General features: G+C 53.2%; 8 protein-coding genes across 8 annotated transcripts; 2 read left to right on the top strand and 6 right to left on the bottom strand.

The window, feature by feature from the left end:
* Positions 1-342: 342 nt before the first annotated feature.
* On the bottom strand, positions 343-1338 carry DSM5745_10225 (ankyrin repeat domain-containing protein; the record flags this gene model as incomplete). Its single annotated transcript, XM_026752241.1, has 1 exon — positions 343-1338. One exon carries the CDS (start codon positions 1336-1338, stop codon positions 343-345), a length of 996 nt encoding a protein of 331 aa, XP_026599303.1.
* Positions 1339-1978: 640 nt separating this feature from the next.
* On the top strand, positions 1979-2930 carry DSM5745_10224 (chorismate mutase ARO7; the record flags this gene model as incomplete). The annotated part of the gene is made up of 3 exons (XM_026752240.1): positions 1979-2049; positions 2149-2803; positions 2853-2930. 3 exons carry the CDS (start codon positions 1979-1981, stop codon positions 2928-2930), a joined length of 804 nt encoding a protein of 267 aa, XP_026599302.1.
* A 138-nt stretch (positions 2931-3068) lies between these two features.
* Positions 3069-4043, bottom strand: DSM5745_10223 (protein-transporting protein BCP1; the record flags this gene model as incomplete). Its single annotated transcript, XM_026752239.1, has 2 exons — positions 3069-3629; positions 3732-4043. 2 exons carry the CDS (start codon positions 4041-4043, stop codon positions 3069-3071), a joined length of 873 nt encoding a protein of 290 aa, XP_026599301.1.
* Positions 4044-4461: 418 nt separating this feature from the next.
* On the bottom strand, positions 4462-6151 carry DSM5745_10222 (translation initiation factor eIF2B subunit delta; the record flags this gene model as incomplete). The annotated part of the gene is made up of 2 exons (XM_026752238.1): positions 4462-5448; positions 5507-6151. The coding sequence occupies 2 exons, from the start codon at positions 6149-6151 to the stop codon at positions 4462-4464; spliced, it is 1632 nt and encodes a 543-aa protein (XP_026599300.1).
* Positions 6152-6515: 364 nt separating this feature from the next.
* Positions 6516-9575, bottom strand: DSM5745_10221 (kinesin-3 family protein uncB; the record flags this gene model as incomplete). The annotated part of the gene is made up of 4 exons (XM_026752237.1): positions 6516-8173; positions 8226-8669; positions 8798-9076; positions 9311-9575. 4 exons carry the CDS (start codon positions 9573-9575, stop codon positions 6516-6518), a joined length of 2646 nt encoding a protein of 881 aa, XP_026599299.1.
* Positions 9576-10159: 584 nt separating this feature from the next.
* On the bottom strand, positions 10160-11022 carry DSM5745_10220 (YoaK family protein; the record flags this gene model as incomplete). Its single annotated transcript, XM_026752236.1, has 2 exons — positions 10160-10764; positions 10830-11022. 2 exons carry the CDS (start codon positions 11020-11022, stop codon positions 10160-10162), a joined length of 798 nt encoding a protein of 265 aa, XP_026599298.1.
* Positions 11023-11612: 590 nt separating this feature from the next.
* On the top strand, positions 11613-12316 carry DSM5745_10219 (uncharacterized protein; the record flags this gene model as incomplete). The annotated part of the gene is made up of 3 exons (XM_026752235.1): positions 11613-11688; positions 11718-11789; positions 11838-12316. 3 exons carry the CDS (start codon positions 11613-11615, stop codon positions 12314-12316), a joined length of 627 nt encoding a protein of 208 aa, XP_026599297.1.
* A 1890-nt stretch (positions 12317-14206) lies between these two features.
* Positions 14207-15409, bottom strand: DSM5745_10218 (uncharacterized protein; the record flags this gene model as incomplete). Its single annotated transcript, XM_026752234.1, has 1 exon — positions 14207-15409. The coding sequence occupies one exon, from the start codon at positions 15407-15409 to the stop codon at positions 14207-14209; it is 1203 nt and encodes a 400-aa protein (XP_026599296.1).
* Positions 15410-17799: the final 2390 nt, after the last annotated feature.

Below are 17799 nucleotides of genomic sequence, written 5' to 3'. Positions count from 1 at the left end.
GCCCCAGCTCGTCCACCAGATTCTCTCGTTTATTATCTGATTATATTTACGATAAATCAATGCTAGGGGCAGATGATTGTGATGCGATTTAACCGAGCTGTTTGAGTTGTGGTGTTCATGATGGGCTCTCAAGATGCTTAATGTTCATAAGCTCGGCAATGCTTCGGGATGCTCTTCCAAGGTTGAAGGGAATGACCAGCTCACAAGCACTATCACACGCCTCTTCCAATTTCTAACTCAGTCTCAGTCATATCATACATTGCGCGCGATACAGTGATACCGGTGATATTGCGTCCTGACTACTGCGGTTTGACGACAACAACTTGTAATAGATAGCCCTGGTCATAACACTCGCCTAGCATTCCTCTGGGCAGCGTTCAGCAGGTTATATATCTCTTCCAGCTTCCATATCTCTTTCGTGATCGCGGTTGACGTCCCAGATGGATGTGCAAGGTCTGCAGGAGTCGCGCCCGTGCGGAAGTTACCAAAAACTATGGCAGTTGGATCACTGCCTGCTTCCAACAACCGTTTGATGACCGATATATGGGGACGCTGAGACGCTGCAAAATGCAGGCAAGTCCATCCGGTGGAACTTCTGACGTTCGGGTCGGCTCCAACCTCAAGCAACCTCTCAACTATCTCATCATGGCCGTTCTTCGCAGCCAGAACAAGCGGTGTTGTGTCGATGACGGTGGCAGAGTCCACTTCCGCTCCATATTCCAGCAGCAAGTCAACGACATCCAGCCGCCCCTGCTCAGCCGCCCAGGCGAGCGCCGTCCGGCCGTTTCGGTCTTTTGCTCCTACAGCTGCCCCGCATTCGAGAAGCACCTTCGCTGAACCGTAGTGGCCATTTGTTGCCGCTAGTATTAGGGGGCTTCTCCAGTCAGGGTTTTGTGGCTCAATCTTCGCCCCGTGGTCAAGTAGTAACTTGACTGTTTTCAGTGAAGCATGGCAGGCCGCATCCGAGAGAGGGATACGATACCAGCGTCTTAGGTCGACAACGAGCTCAATGTCGGCAGCCTTGAGGATCTGGCTAACGACGCTTGTGTGATTGTTTATCGCAGCTACCATCATCAGGGTGTTGTTGGACCAGTCCCAGACCTCAGTATATGGACCTGCCCTCAATGAGTGTGCCGCCGTGGCAGCGATTCCTCGATTAGCAGCGAAGAACAACGCCGAACGGCGGTGATGCTTCATGTCATACTGGTACAGGTAAGCATTGAAAGTGTTGTACAGGTAGCGGCAAGTTCGAATGAGCGCGTTGATGTCGCTTCGAGAGTCTTGGTATTCCAAGATCAGCTGCAGTAGCTCGTATGGCAGCTTCAAGAGCAACAGCATGATGAAATGTCAGTTTGCTGATGATCCGTGAGACGACTTACGCAGCACTATGAGCGAATCGCGGTCGAACACGGAAGTCTCTGCCTACCTAGGCAGTTGACCTTTAAGGTTCTCAGGTCCGATAACCACCGGCAGAGAGACGCTCACCAATGGTTTCGAAGTCATCATTCTGTATCTGCTGAGGCCCCATGGCGGCCATATTCCCTGTCGGTGAGGCGTATTGATGCAGTGAGACTGTGAGACCGATTAAAATTGGCTAGGTTGGACCTGGACTGAAATCGCCGGCCTCTTCCTGACTGGCTCAACCCTGCATACTTCGGATCATACGCAACCGCGGGGTCTATGGCTGTGGTGGAATGACAGTGACTGCGTCATCATCACTAGGAGTAAATGAGCTGATGAAACTTAGAAGACAATGAATGGCTGGGGTGGCCAGTTTCAATTCACAGATGTCTTTATTCACGAATGCAGATTGTTTTTCTCTGGCCAAGCATAAGAAATAGAATGCAGTGTTGTTCCTGGACCGGCCCAACTCCGCCCCGCAGTTCAGTTCCTGCAATTTCTCCCCATCAGTCTTCCTCCCCTCTCCTCTCCAGTCCTGTCTCTTGCATGTCCAACTCCAGACACAGATCAAACCACAATGGACACAGCAATTGACCTCTCCGACGCCTCCAAGGCCCTAGACCTCGCCAACATCCGCTTCCAGCTCATGTAAGTGCCCAGCGATATCGGCGACAGTCGCAATTCCTACCCCGCAAACCTCCAAACAACACAACATCACAAACACTAACAATGCAATCCCACAAACAGCCGCCTAGAAGACACAATCACCTTCCACCTCATCGAGCGCGTACAATTCCCCCTCAACAAAACAATCTACGTCCGCGGCGGCGTCAAGATCCCCAATGAGCAAGTCAGCCTGATGGAGTATCTCCTCCGCGAGACCGAACGCCTGCAGTCGCGCGTCCGCCGCTACGAGTCCCCCGACGAGTACCCTTTCTTCCCGGGCGCGCTGGAAAAGCCCATCCTGCAACCGCTCGACTACCCCAAGATCCTGCACGACAACGACGTCAACGTCAACGAGACCATCAAGACCCGGTACGTCGAGGACATCCTGCCCGCGATCTGCCCGCAGTTCGACGGGCGCGAGGACCGCGGCGAGACGCAGGAGAACTACGGGTCTGCGGCGACCTGCGATGTGAGTTGCTTGCAGGCGCTGTCGCGGCGGATCCACTTTGGGAAGTTTGTGGCCGAGTCGAAGTTCCAGAAGGAGACCGAGCGCTTTGTGAAGCTTATTAAGGCGGAGGATCGCAAGGGCATTGACGAGGCGATTACCGATTCCAAGGTTGAGCAGAAGGTGTTGGAGAGATTGGCGCTCAAGGCGAAGACTTATGGTACGGATCCGGCGTTCGCTGAGCAGTCGGGGCCTAAGATCGATGTTCATGCTGTGCAGACTATGTACAAGGTACCTCTCTCTTCTGTGATGTTTGCTGTGCATGAGCTAACCAGCGCAGGAATACGTTATCCCTCTGACCAAGGTCGTGGAGGTCGAGTACCTGATGCAGCGCCTGAAGGGCACGCAATGGGAGTAACCGCGCTCTCTTCACCTCCGTCCGCCACGCGCCACGCCGTAACGACAATAGATGTGATCCCAACCAAACAAAAATAAACTTTTCTTCATGACCACATTAATTAATCTATAAATCATCAATCATGCCTCCTCCCTAACCCTACTGCGCCCCAACACCCATATACTCCGCCATCTCCTTAACAGCCCCCTCAAACCTCCCCGCCTCAATAAGAATCATACTCCCCCCCGTCTTAATCCCCAGCTCCTGAAACGCCCGCTTCGAATCACTCCGCCCCTCATCCTGCGAATGACTATACTCATACCCACCCTTACAAAGCGCATTGCGCTCCAGCACCTCATCCTCAGGGTGGAAGAAGAAGCGCTCGCCCTTTTCGGCCGTGCCCTTCTTCTTCTTCTTCTGCGGCCGCGTCTCCTCGGCGTCGAGCTTCGATTCGACCTCCTCATACGTCTTCGATACAATCAGGTAGTGTGAGAAGTTATACGGCTCCTTCTCCTCAATCGCCCAGGCGATCTCCTCCTGCAGCATCGTGTACATCGGCGGGACAACCTCGGAGGGCATATTGATGAGGCGCTCAGTCAGAATGAGTCCGATGGGCGGGGTCGGCGTCTGCGAAAGCAGTGTCGCGAGCGGGGAGAGGGAGGGTGTGGCGGCTGCTTTGCGCTGAAGGTATGCAGTTAGGGACTTGACGGCGGGTTTTTCCTGCAGCACGGTGACCAGTTAGCATACCATCCATCATGCCCTCTCCATCCCCTATTACCTAAGTAGAGAAAACCCAGATCCATGGGGTTTAGGAAAACGCACCTTATGCTCCGCCAAATTCAACACGCTCAGAAACGCATACGGATCGCTCTCCTTCCCATCCGTCTTAACCGTCGACCCGAGCAGCGGCTGCGCCAGGATCATATCCGCTAGCCCCGAGAGATCGAGATCCTGCGCGTCGACGTCGAACAGCTGGCGGATGAGGTTCTTGATGCCGTGGAAGTCGACCTCCTGCGGGTCGAACCACTCGAAGTCGACGTTGACCATGTCGATGTCTTCGTCTGAGGAGTCGCCGGCCGCGTCGGTGCCGCCCATGCTAACGTCGCCGTCTTTGATTTGCTTGCGTTTGCCCATTGTTTTTCTTGGGGTGGGATTGTGCGGGTTGATGTTGTTTTGGAGAGGGGGGCTGGGTTGGTGAGGGGGAGATTAAAGTAAAAATTTAAGGTTGCTCCGCGGAGGCGGCTTTGATTGGTGGTTGGGTTTGTATGCTGGTAACAGCTGCCTCTACGACTCCCCAACTTTAATGTTGAATATATAGGGTAGTTTCTTTGGAGTCATCGGAAGATGATGTAATTCAATACTTTTCGTTTTTTCTACCTAGAGTTCGCTAGCCATAAAAACCATAATGAATACAATAGTAAGTAATCCCGGGGAATTCAGCGGTTCCAAGCCTCCGTATACAAGATACAACCGGGAAAACGAGACAATGTCGGAAGACGAACAATAAAATAGTAAAAGAAGCAATGCAAGCAAGACATTAAGCCACGCCAGCCTACAAGTTCGTACTCATCCGATGCACAATCGGCACCGCGCTAGGCGGTAAACTACCCATCTCGGTAACAACCATATCAACATACTCCGCAGGCGTCGCATCATAAAGCAGATTCAGCAGCTGGAGGTTCGGCGTGTCCCGCCAGTCCGCAAGCGGGGAGTCACTTGATTTCGGCGCCGATTCAGGTGTGGGGTTCGAGGGTGCAGACTTGCCGCCCTTCTTGGGCTCGGGCTGCGCAGCGGCAGCAGGGTCCGGCAGGTCGGTCAACTGGTGAGGCGGCTGCGTGAGGACAAGCTCGTCGGCATCAGCGATTTCATTAACGACGATACTGTCGAGCGCGACGCGGTCTGTGAACTTGACGGTCTCGCAGCATACGATGACGGGGATCTCGACGCCGCCGGCGCGCTCCTTGGCCGACATGGCGACCAGCGCCGTGCCGACGCGCGAGTACAGCCGCCCGTTACTGGTCATGGCGTGGGCGCCGAGGAAGACCTTTGTTGCGTCCTTGACGGCGTGGCTGAGGCCGCTGATGAGCGAGTACTGCACTTCCAGCCCGGCGTTGGCGAGTGTTCGAGCGAGGTTCTTGCCTTCGAAGAGCGGGCGCGAGTCAATGATCGAGACGCGGAATTTCTTGCCCTGCTTGAATGCCGTGAGGAGCGTCTGCTTCACGATCGAGCTGCCTGCGAATGTCACAACCACGTCGCCGTCTTTGATCTTTTGCGCTGCGCTGCCGGCGATGACCTGGTCCGCCACGGTGATCTTCTCGCGGATGAAGCTGTCGATGAACTCGCATAATGTTGTCTTGGCCTGCGCTTCGGGGACGGAAGGGTCGATGGAGGAGATGGCGAGTTTGAGGGCGCGGATGGCATTTCCCTGGCTGATGGAGAGAGGACGACATGTGGAGAGGTAGGTGATCTGGTGAGAAAGATGCGTAGTCAAGTGGCGAGCAAGGGACGTGCCCTTTGGCGTCGTGTACGCTTCAATGACCTAAGAAGTCAGCACATCCCAAACCCTCCAAACACCAAACATCAAGCAAAAAACATACCCTCTTAAAAGCCAACAGCGTCGCAACGCACCGAGCACTACTCCCACAAACCACATAATCCCTCATCTGCAACCCGAGCGCCAAAACAGCCGGATGAACCTCCTTCCCAGCCCCAGCAACCGTATTCCGCCTCTGCTGCCCATAAAGATGCCCAAACACAGCAACATTCTTGTTCTCCTTCTTCTTCTTCACCTCCTCAGCCTGCGGCACAGCCTGCGCAGACCCGCGTCGGGGAATCTGCTTCTGCCCCTTGGCCGCTGACCCCGCGGCCGGGGCGCCAGCATCACCACTACCACCCTTCTTGCCGGCCGGCGTATTCGGGCCCTGTCCTCCACCCGGTGCCCCTTGCTCGCGCTCAGCCTTTTCGCGGGCGCGACGGGCGGCCTTCTCGGCCTTGGCCTTTTTCTTCAGCTCGGCGGGGGAGAGCTTCTCGTCGCCTTGGGCGTCGGCGGGGGCAGACGCGGCGGGTTTGTCTTTGGGGGCTTGCTTGGCGGGCTTTGCGGGTTTCGGGGCCTTGGGTGCCTTCGGGGCCTGTGCTTGGGATGGTGCTTCCATCGCGGCTGGGGGTTCTGACGCGGGCGCTGGGGTAGGGGCGGCGGGGGGAGAGGATGTGGTGTTTAGTGAAGGGTCGGCAGGAGTTGCCATGTCGACAGAACGGAGTCGAGCGCGATGGCGGCAATCAGGAGGGGCATCGAGACTTTTTTCGGGCGGTTGTGGGGATGAGGAAGCGCGGGATTGACTCACACGCCGGAAAAGGCGATGATGCCATAAGCGCAACCGACGCAGTGCACCCATAGTATTGACAAGTACAGCTTATAGATGCTGACTTCTACAAGCACGTATAGAGGAAATAAATCGCTGATGATTCCAAATCATGCATTCATCCGACATTCCATCGTCTCTTCATTACATAACACAAAGACCAGCCTTCGAACAAAGAATTCCAGTCAAAGCTCAAAAATACCACCAACGCCTTGCAGGTATAGTCGCTCGAAACTACGTGAATTGATTAATTGCCCAAGATATCCCCAAGTGCTCGTCGTCGTTTACGGCTTTCGTTTCTCCGGCTCGCGCCAAAGCGTTCGTGGTCCGTAGCCAGCTTCCGCTTGAAAACATCGAGATCACCCAGAAGATTCTCCATTGTTGCTTGCATCTCCTGAGCTTCCATGTCGCTTGGGTCAGGCAGCATGTCATCATCCTCCCAGATCAGGTTTGGTTCCGAGTCTACCTCTGAAGTAGGCGAGCCTGGGCGGTCCTCTTCGTCGATCGGCTCGTCATCATCTGGGATATCGACGTCGCTGAAGGCTTTCTCGACTGTGACCGGTGGTATTGGGTTCTTCAAGCTATCCAATGCCAGTTTTAGATGATTGCGTAACGCCTCGTTCTCGGTCTGCAGCTGCCTGATCTTGCATTCGCTGACCATCTTGGTTTCCTCCATGAGCCGCTGAAGCTTCTCCACCTTCTGCTGGTACTCTTCTAGCCGCTCATTCTGGACCTCGGTTTCACGGCGATTCTGCGCGGCTTGGCTGACGCTGAGTTGAAGAGTGCGGATAGTCTCTGCCATCTCTTCGATCTGTCGGTCACGTTCAGCAGCAGACAGGTGATCCTGATTGACTCTCGCACGCGTACGGATGCGCTTCGCCTGATCTGCATAGCGCAGTGTGGAAAGTGTCTCTTCGTAATCTGTTGGTGAGATACAGGCAATCATGGCCGTTTTCGAATTGCCCCCAAGACTATCTTTCAGGAGCCAAGTAAGAATCGAGTCACGGTACGGTACAACTTCCTTTCCTTTCCGTTTACCCGGCCGTCCTGCCTTGGGGTCAGCCAAGGCCGCAATGACTCTACCCAGAGTGGTGAGGGACTTGTTGATGTTAGACCCTTCGCGCAGTCTTTGACCTGTTGCCTCGGTTGACTTGGCTCGTTCGGACCCGGCAAGATCGACAAGGCGGATGCGCGCTGTACGCTCTGTTGTCTCGTCTGTAGAAAGATCATGATGGATCTGTTTCAAGGTAATCGTAAAGACAGCATGTGATCGTGAGGATGTATCGTTCATCTTAGTGCTAGCAACTGTGCGTGAGACATCGCCCTTGCGCATGAACTTCATAATCTCGGCATAATTCCTGACGGTGACTTCGGTAAGATCCTTCACGTACGGTCCCTCGATGGGCGATTCGCGAATTCGAAGATAATGCGGTGGGTCAGTCCGGGGTACTAGCAAGTCGCGCACATGCTCGTTGTAGACTTCAAAGTAGGAGACGCGAACATTATAGCTGACATCCGGAGACTCGGCGTGCTCTATCCGCTGGAACAGATCCTCGCATGTCCGCGGGATCAAACCAGGTTGCTCAGCAGTACCCATCATGGTATAACTCTTGCCGGAACCTGTTTGACCGTATGCGAAAATACACGTATGGTAGCCCTCGAAGTTGTGGTCCAGAAAGTCCTCGCCAAGACAATTGTAGATATCCTCCTGGTGAGCATAATGGTCGTCCTTCTCACTATGCGACCAGAACGAGTTGTCGAAGATAAATTCCTTGTCATCCAGCACCTTCCCCTTAGCCTGAGACTTTGGTTTCCCTTCATCATAGTGCGAAATCGGTGCCTTCAGCTTCGTCATCTGGGTATCGGGGTCCATCGAAATCAAACATTGTGCCTTGCGCTCGAGCTCTAAACACCCAAATCATTAGCTTTCCATCCCCACCAAAGCACACGAGCATACCTCTCGGCAGAAACTTCCGCACTCTCACAACGACACGAACATTCCCCCCAGGACCAAGGCCCGGCACGCCATCAGAAGGCCTAGAAATAACAACCTGCCTTGACCGCAGCGACGGACTAGACGCGGTCGACCGCAAACCGGCAGAGGAAGCCGCAGACGACTGAATAGACGGACTCGTGATCCCCGTTGCCGACGAGAACCCCGATAGCGAAGCGGACGACTGCGAGCCAGACCCGATGCCGGGCGCGAGGTGGTGGTAGAAGCGCGGGTCCAGCGCCATCTCTTCACTGTCCCTCAATGTCTGTTCTAGTTGAGCGACGATTCCTCGTTGGCGGCGGATGAATTGATGGTACATACAGCAGGTCGGTGTACCACTAAGGCGGAAACACGAAAGAAGTAGGGAGAGGCAGGTGCGAGGGGCCGCTTGCGGGCAAGTAGCGTGGACTTGGGTCAGGTCAGATCTTTGAATAGAAGCTCAGCTCAATGCTTGACGTCGATTGAATGTGGAGCGACAGTGATAGAAACAAATGGAGAATGGAGACAGCCTGCGATGTGAAGTAAAAGAGCGAAACATGCAGCCGAAGCAAGGGAGACGACGAAGATAAGCCACCGCAAGATAACAGTTGACAGTATTCCACTCGTCTTCAGACAGCTACCGCGACGCTTTTCATCTTCATCTCGGTCTCCTGGCAGGAGGATAACATCGAGAGGGACAACAACACCGACATGTAGCGTCACAGGCTGCTTCGTTTGGGTTTTGCCGGATCGAGGATGGCGTGGAGCCTCAGGCCGGCTCAGGCCTATCCCGGTGCGCCTGGTTGCTATGGCAATCGAACTACTCCGACCAAGTTCTAAAGACAGCCCGTCATTATCCAACTTGCGCATGATTTATTACATTGATTTACTTGTTAAGATGATTCAGTTACATGTCAATGAGAGCCGACATGTCAAACCCGTTTCATCCGACAATCTGGTAGCGGTAAGGACAGCGTCGGCCGGCATGAGCATCAATATCGAAAAGCACCAACCTGACATAGGTACAGTGTTCAGTCTGTTGACAACTCGCAGCTCATACGTCGCTTAACCGAAATGCTCGTTCATTGACGCAGCAACATCATCGGCTTCTTGGCCGCCGTGCTGGCCCTTGTTGATACGGCGACCGTCGATCCAGGAGTAATCGTCCGAGACGATGTTGCCGTTCTTGTCAAGGCCAGTCTCGAGCATCTCTTCAACGCTCCAGCCGGAGGTGGGGTCTTTTTGGGACTTCGAGCCGGCGCCTGTTTGGGAGCGAGATCCGGCCTGTTGTTGGGCCTGGCTACCAGTGCCCATCATGTTGGTTTTTGAGGACATTGTGGCTAATCATATTAGTGTGTGGATCGATATGCAACGCTGCTAAAGGAGAGACATGCCTTGTTCGTTGATTCAGTGGTGATTGTTTCTTAGCATTGATTGTTTGAGTCGTTCTCGAGAGCCATCTGCGGAGGCATCATCATATAAGAGCAGCAGGTGGCGGCAATGATGAACCATGACGCGGAGACTCTGCGACTCCTTGTTATGATTGCTGGTATTCATTCTGCGGAAACGTCAGCTGTCTCCTTAATCCCAGTGTTGAAGACGGCTGTGATTGCTCGACAGCAGGAGATGAAGTCACCAGCCGTGGTCCAGAGCTCTAACTGGGCCATGGTTCGCGATGATATCGTCCTAACGTCGATCGAGCATCATTAGCTTTGTTCCCCATGCGGGGATACCATGACAGATGACCGGGGATCTGAAGGACGTTTCAACGGTAGAACGTGGCGAGTGACAGGTGTCGCCACAGTCCAGTATTAATTAGAATTATCAACATATCCAGCAATCTAGCATCTATCCAGTCGCCATCTATAGTCTAAGCAAGCAATCTCCCACCCAACAGCAACAATATCCCAGTCCCAAATCTACTTCCTCTCCCCAAACCACCCCAACCAAACCACCGCAATCGCAGCCTTCAACCCCGCACTAAGCCACAACGCACTCTCCATCCCCCCGGAACTCCTACTCAACCACCCCCCACAAATCGCCCCGAGCAGCAAGAACACCACCGCCCCAACGCGCCGATTCCTCTTAACATTCCCCCTGACATCCCTCACAAGCTTCGGATCACTCGCCACATCAAAATAAACACTCGTCAGCACAACCGTCGGGATCTCATTGAACCCCAGTCCCCTCGCAGCTGTCATCGACCCCGCACTCTGGAACGCAAGGAGCGCAATGGGGATCAGCTCAAGGAATAACCGGCCGCCCGTTAGACTCTCTGTTTCCGACACCGTGTGCGGGATCAGGTCCGCCTCCAGCAGTGCGACGGCGATGATGACCAGGATTGCCTGGAAGAGAAACGACGAGAACAGCGTGATGCGCTTCTTGGGGCCGAGATGGCGGCCGTAGAGCGAGAAGACCGTTGCGCCGATGAAGAAGGCCGCGATGGAGACGAGCGACTTCAGCCAGCCCCAGGGTTTGTTGTGGGGTTGGTTTGAGGCGCCCAGGCCGAGGAAGATGGTGTTTCCTGTGCGTCACTCTCAGCATTTCCTTCTTTTGTTTACGTAGGTAAGAACGTAGGAGGCAGCGTACCAGTCTGCATCGCCAGAAAGCACGACCAGGCGTTGTAGGCGGCGCTGTCGCAGAGCCCCGTGATGAAGCAGAGCACGAGACACAGGAGGTCCGCCCAGTGGTTGGAGACGGACTGGGTCCAGCCCCAGCTGCGGTTCTTGAGGTTGACGGGGGCAGCGGCATTGTTCGCGTCGGCCTCGACGTCGGGTGCCATTTCGCCCATCTTCAGCTGGAGGCAGGCTAATGGGATGAGGAAGACTTGGAGGTGAGGTGAGTTCAGTTGGAGGAAGAGTTTTGCGCGGTGGCTCGGACGGACTCCGATGTCGCGCTTTTGTATGGGATCGGCACCCGCCGTAGGGCTGAATGGGGCTCTCCGTATACCAAAGTGCCGAAATGCAGGTGCCTGGCGACTGGGAGACTAGAATGGTGGGGATTGCGCCATTCTGGGTCTGGATGAGCTTATTAGGTCTCGAAGATGTCAAGGCAATTGTTGCTTTTCGTGGGAAAATTGTAGGTGTTGACTCGTTGGGACTTTGGAGAATAGATCAGTATAGTCGGAATACAAGAATGTACCTGAGGCCGGCATATCCTACTGCCGAATCTGGGAATGGATCTTAGAGAGAGCTCTATCTTTCTGAATCACTGATCCTGCTTTCTGGTCCACATTTCGTCGACGACCTACCTCGTCTCACCAACAAGAGCCAAGTGGCCCATACGGAGTCCGTAACCGAAGCGAAGATGTTTTCCGAGACGACAGTGTCCACCAGTTGCAGAACTACTGTAGAGCAAACCCATGCAATCGGAATGGATCCTATCTTCCTTCATTCAGTACAACTCGGCGGATCATTAATCCGGTCGATCTTCTTTTCCTGGCAAGGGGGTAAGTTCTGGAGTTAACTCGTCAGTCAGGGACTCAGGAACAGTCGCATCATCGCGTTATCCAGCGGATCTTTCCCTTCTGTCTATCACAAAGTGCTGACAGTAAGTTTCCGGTGATGAAATCATTTGATCTGTAGCTAACAAACATAGACAACCAGATGATGGAGCAAAAGCCACAGCGAGTGCTCGTCATTGTCTCGGGGAGCAATTCGTACTGGGAGCAGTCCTGGTCTTCTTCAGAGGACTTACTTCCAATAGCTTTTGGCATACTCAAAGACAATCATCTTTTGGAGGGCACATATACTGATCAAGATCCACCCGAGTTGAAGCTGCTGGTAAAACAGAAGTGGGCAACTCACGTCTTCCTTGTCTTTGACATATCAAATACTTCCTATGATCCTACGCTAGGACATATGCCCGAGCAAAACAAGCTTCCGATTACAATCATCCGGTTGAGCAAAAAGATACAGGCATACTCGGCAAGCGCACCCATCGGGAACAAAGTGAATAGTGATGTTGCCCGGGTTCACAATGCCAGCGGAATAAACAGCCTCCCACCCTTTGTCACGGATTATACCATCGAGTCACCATTATACCCCAATCCACGCGATCCCTTATTATTGGTGTGACCTGTCCTCTGTCGTCAGCAAGCAAGATGAGGCTATATCGTTTTCGGAGATCGAAACTACGTAGGTACATTCTGGCAAGGTATCTTGTACGGTACTTAAGTACTCGAATACCTCCATCCAAGAGCCCCAGTAGGTATCTACCGTAATACCACCCCTCCCAATTCAATTTATCTCATCACATACACAAATACATACCTCCCCCAATCCAATCAAAACCCCCATCAACCCCCCGGAATAAACCCCAAAGTCCCAACCACGAACACGAGCAATCCCCACGCCGGCTATCCCATGCACTTCTCGGATCTCATTCTCGTCTAGCGCAGGAATGCAATGCAATCACATCCCATCACAGCACCAGCAAATCAAGCCGCGCCGCTACTGCACCACGCTGCGTTGGAACGCGCAGCGCATGCCCTGAACGACCCGATGCTTTAGCGCGGTGATTGATTCCGGTACCCCTCCTTCGGCACTGAGTCTGACAACTAGACTAGGCCACCAAGTCCAACGTCCCCTACCCTATTCCAACGAGTCGGAGTCTCGGGCCTTTGGCCTTTCGCCCTGCAGGCTTGGAAGCTGGATACCGTACTGCAGCTGCCAGCCTGCGTACATGGGGTGTTCTTTTCTTAGATACAGTTGTAGCACAGCATCCAGTGTGTCTTACCACGAGCACGCCCACGCCCACGCCCACGCCCGGACACTTCAACGATTCCAATCCAGCGCGTCCAGGCCGAGAATGCATGGGCGTTATGGATTCGGATTCTTCACGTCTGTTCGCGTGTGCTTACGAAGAAGGCACGCTGACGGCATCCCATCCCACGCCAGGCCATGCCAAATGCCATGCCAATCCTCGCACAAACGGGCGGAAGGAATGCAGATGCGCAGGACACCTGAACTCCATTGGTGTTGCTGGACCCAGCAGTGGGCACGTCGTTAGGAAGGGTAGGTTCGGTCCACGTGCTTCTGGAAGAGGGGTACATGGCGAGCGGGCGTAAGCTTCATTGTGAGTGGTGGCTCGGGGAATTCTCCGCCCCGGTCAACCGTCATGCAGACGCAGTGACGGTAGGAGGCTGCGGCTATTGCGCGGGTTGGGAGTGACGACTACGAGGTGACGAGGGGATTGGATTGGGAAATCCATTTCCATTATGCCGCTGTATTAATGTAGGGATGGATGACATCAGATTTACGAACGGGGAGGTACCGGTGGTATTTGCGAGTATTACCTTACCCCATACGAATCGATGTATCTCCAATTTCGTATCTAGGAAGAGGAACGTATCAAGTAAAGGTAAAATATATATTCCAAGTCTATTAGTAGATGGTAGGTGGGTAAGAAGACGGCATTAACCGCAAACCGAACGAACGAATCAACCACCGACGTGGACCGAATCCAGCAAGCAGGTGCGAATGCAGATCGAGATCGCAGAATGGTATCATAAAGCAGAAGCAGAAGCAGAGCAAAAGACTCGAACTCGACTCAAGTACGAAACTCCTGTCCATGAGCATAGCAGCATAGCATGCACTCGAAGAAAAAATAGAACGAAGACAGCAACAAAAAATAAAAGCAGAATCCCGTCCCAAATGCTGAGGATATCGCAGATGCTAATGGAGGGAAAAGTAAAATCGAATAGAACCGAAGAAATGGAAAAACAAAGGAAATGACAAAGGAAAGACTGTTCTTGGATCTTTGATAAATATCGATCCATGCGTTCAATAAATCAAGACGGCCGATATCGCTTGTAAATCAGAGGCAACGAGCAAGACCAACGCGCTCAAATGCAATCCGAGTAAAAACGCTTCCCAAACGTGGAAGCTGTGTAATCCAACTGGGGTATTGGTTCCGAGTACACTGAGGTACTGTTCTGTTTGTTCTGTAGTTTGTAGTTGAGTTCGCTAGGCGGTTCGCTTTCGCAGGATATCATCGCAGTTCGCGTCAAATCGCATGTTCCACACACGGATGCTGTTCATCAGCTTCTCCGTGTTCTCCAGCTCGCGATCGCGACCGAAGATCGACTCCACAAATTCGCAGCCCGCGTTGCGGCCCATCGACACACTCTTGCCGTCCTCTCGCTTCGCAGCCTTCCACATGAACTGCTCGCACGTCTGCAGCAGCTTCTTGAACCGCTTCCACAGCCGCTTGCCGCTTTCCAAAAAGTCCTCCACCGTTTCTTGCGATTCGACGTCCTTGATCCGGTCGACGCACTCCGCGGCGCGCTTGATCTTGCCGGCAAGTTTGATGAGCAACAGCCAGAGTTCGCCCGCGACATCGGCCATTGGGGTTGAGGCGCCGTGGTGGAAGACGGTCCAGTCGTAGATCCACTTGCCGAGGGAGTTGGCGTCGAACACACTGCCTAGCAAAATAATCGGCGCTTCCGTGGGATCCCAGTTCTTGAGCGAGTAGCCGGGCGGGATCTTTGCGCGCACGGCATCCTCCTCGGTGGCCTTTGGCGGGGGCTTAGACGCCGTCGCCGGCTTGGGTTTGGGCACGTTCCGGGTGGATGTGGACTGGCGGCGAGCGCGCGATCGCTTGGCAGCATCATCTTCATAGGCAGAAGCGGGAACCTGAGTAGAGTAGAATGGATCAGTTGCTGGCTTTGGCTTCCGTTGAGACGCTGACGGACGCCGACGGGACTTGTTCGGTTCCTCGCGCGAGGCGTATCTGGGCATATCATCGTATCCATCATCGACCACATCCACATAGATAGATCGCTTCCGGGATGACTGCGGCCGGGGAGCGGCAGCACCGTAGTCGTAGTAGGCGCCCGCGGGGACACCACCGGACATGGTTTTGCGACGAGAGGACGGACTGCGACCAAAAAAGGCACTTACATTTTCCGGGTGTTTGGACGGAGTGCCAAATTCGGGCATTGCGCCGTAGAAGCCTTGACCGTAGCCGGAGTGCCATGCGCCTGTGTCCTTGCTGGGGGGCGCCGCGTAGCTGGCCTTGCGGGCGTGGCGAGTCTTGGTCGGGCCTCGAGGAGAGCCAAAGGGGTTGGTGAACTGCGTCGCGTAGTAGGCGTAGTGAGGCGACGTCGGCGGGGAGTTCATGTAGTCGAAGGAGGACCACCCGGGGGGTGGAGTAGAGTAGTGGTACATTATCGCGAGAGCATGAATATCGATGAGGCAGAAGAAATCGACAACTTTTGAGAGCCCAAAATTACCGAGCAAAAACTAACAAAGCAAACAAAAAGCACAACCCAGTATATTGTACAGGATATTGTCCAGAAAAACCCGATCGACGCCGATCAAAGGACAACGAAATCAGAGGCAACGACGAGGGCGTCACCGTGGCACGGATTCGAGGGGAGAGGAGGATTGAAGGGCGTTGATGTGCGAAGCGTGCATTTGAACGACGTCGGATTCCCGAGAATGAACTGGAGGCAGTCAAGTAAGGAGACTCTGGCTTTGTCAAGCAGAGAAGCAGAGAATCTGGGCGAAGGACCGGGGATCTTCTGGGGGGACTCCTGAAGACAGATATGTGACAGTGACTAATCCTGGAGTAAGTAGAACCCAGGAGAACACGAAGTTCGGATAGTGTGGCGAAGTGCGTTGAGAGAGTTGAGTTGGAGTTGGATTGAACCCAGGAAGGGCGATGGTGCAAGAGCGTGGTTGGCGAAGGGGCAGCCTAGGGGAGATCCGGTTTTGTATGAGGAAGACTGAGACTGTGGAAGACTGGAAGGGAGTGGACCCAGCGGTAAGCGGGAGGTGGGGCCCGTATTGAGATTTCAGTTTTACTTTTACCCTTCCAGCCCAAAGCACCAGCATGAACTTGCAGAACTTGGAAGCTTGTCCAGGTGGTTACTCGTATATATACTCCATGTTCCTACACTCTCTGAGTCACTGTTGGGCAGCCCTTTGCCCTCATGCTATGGAAGTTGCAGTTGATACGCCAGGGCAGGTCGCAACATATAACCCTCGCCTTCCTCTAACCCTCCGGGGTGCGTCATCCGTCCTGCCACCCTCCAGTCACCACCCGAGACAGTCGACAGTCGACTCACCAGCTGGACGCGGCCATCCCGACCAGACGGGAGCCTACCAGCGGACTCTCCATAGATATATGGAGAATGGACCCGGCTATGAGTCATACCCATGCATCGCCCCGGTGATGGCTGAGCAGTGGGTATAAGCAGTCCTTGGGAAGCTCTTATTCCACCGACGGTCCACCAAGGGGGGCCCCACCCATCGGTCAGTATTTAATACGTTCCAGTTTATATGGTAGTTCTCATACAATTCAGAACAGTACGCTGGCCTTGCTATGTTGGCCTCCCCCACGCCCGACCTGGTGTTAAAACTTATAGTAAACTTGCTAAGTTACGCTGGTACATTATATTATATAAGAGATCATATAGAAATCGATGTACCTGTAGAACTTATGAAGTTCTTAAGGAGAAAGAGTCGAAAACGAATAATTACAAAAGGCGGTCAGACCGGCCTCGGCCAATTAAAAAGCAGTATTCGCGCCGATTTGGCAGAATTCAGACTTGGTGGGAAACTGCCACTAAACACCATAAAGTTCAAATATATATCTCTATATAAGATTGTCGATTTTTATTTACGCGCTAATATATCAACAACAACACCTATTTAAGTACTAAAAAAACAGTTATATAGTATTCTAAAGGCGCTGTACAATTTAAATCGCTTAGAACTAATTTTTATCGCGATTTTAGGGCCCTACAAGCCTGTAAAGTTATAAATACAATTAAAAAGGGAGCGGCACGTGAAACTCGCGGCCCTCGATTAAATGGAGCTATACTTTATATGGAAAACCCTATATAAACAAAAGCCACAACAAATCCCGGCATGTATTTTTATACACACCCTAACCAGGTAAGCCCTCCACGTACCAAGCCAAATTTTATGCTAATAGACCTCCGAATAGCTTCACGAATACAGGTACTTTAAATTGTATGCGATTTTTTATAGAAAACCAAGTACCAGCACGTCAACGGCCTTGCCAGCGCGTCGACGGCCTCACCAACGCGCCGACGGCCTTATTCCTAGCCAAACACCGCGCGGATACACCTCGAAATAGCTTCACAAATACAGGTACTTCAATTTATATGCAAATCCCTATAAAAATTCAAGTACCAGCGCGTCGGCGGCCTTGCCAGCGCGTTGAAGGCCTCACCCCTAGGCCAACACCGCGCGGATAGACCTCCGAATTGCTTCACGATACAGGTACATCGATTTATATGCGATTCCCTATAGAAAACCAAGTGCCTGCACTTCCACAACCTCGCCAGCGCGTCAACGGCCTTGCCAACGCGTCGATGGCCTTATTCCTAGCCAAACACCACGCAGATAGACCTCTGGATAGCTTCGCAAATACAGGTACATCGATTTATATGCGATTCCCTATAGAAAACCAAGTGCCTGCACTTCCACAACCTCGCCAGCGCGTCGACAGCCTTATTCCTAGGCCAACACCACGCGGATAGACCTCCAAATAGCTTCGCAAATACAGGTACTTCGATTTGTATGCA

This window comes from Aspergillus mulundensis (assembly GCF_003369625.1).
Source record: "Aspergillus mulundensis strain DSM 5745 chromosome Unknown scaffold_14, whole genome shotgun sequence".
In the NCBI taxonomy this organism is placed as follows: Eukaryota; Fungi; Ascomycota; class Eurotiomycetes; order Eurotiales; family Aspergillaceae; genus Aspergillus; species Aspergillus mulundensis.
The sequence above is the reverse complement of the archived record's forward strand: the minus strand, read 5'-3'. Positions and strand labels throughout refer to the sequence as shown.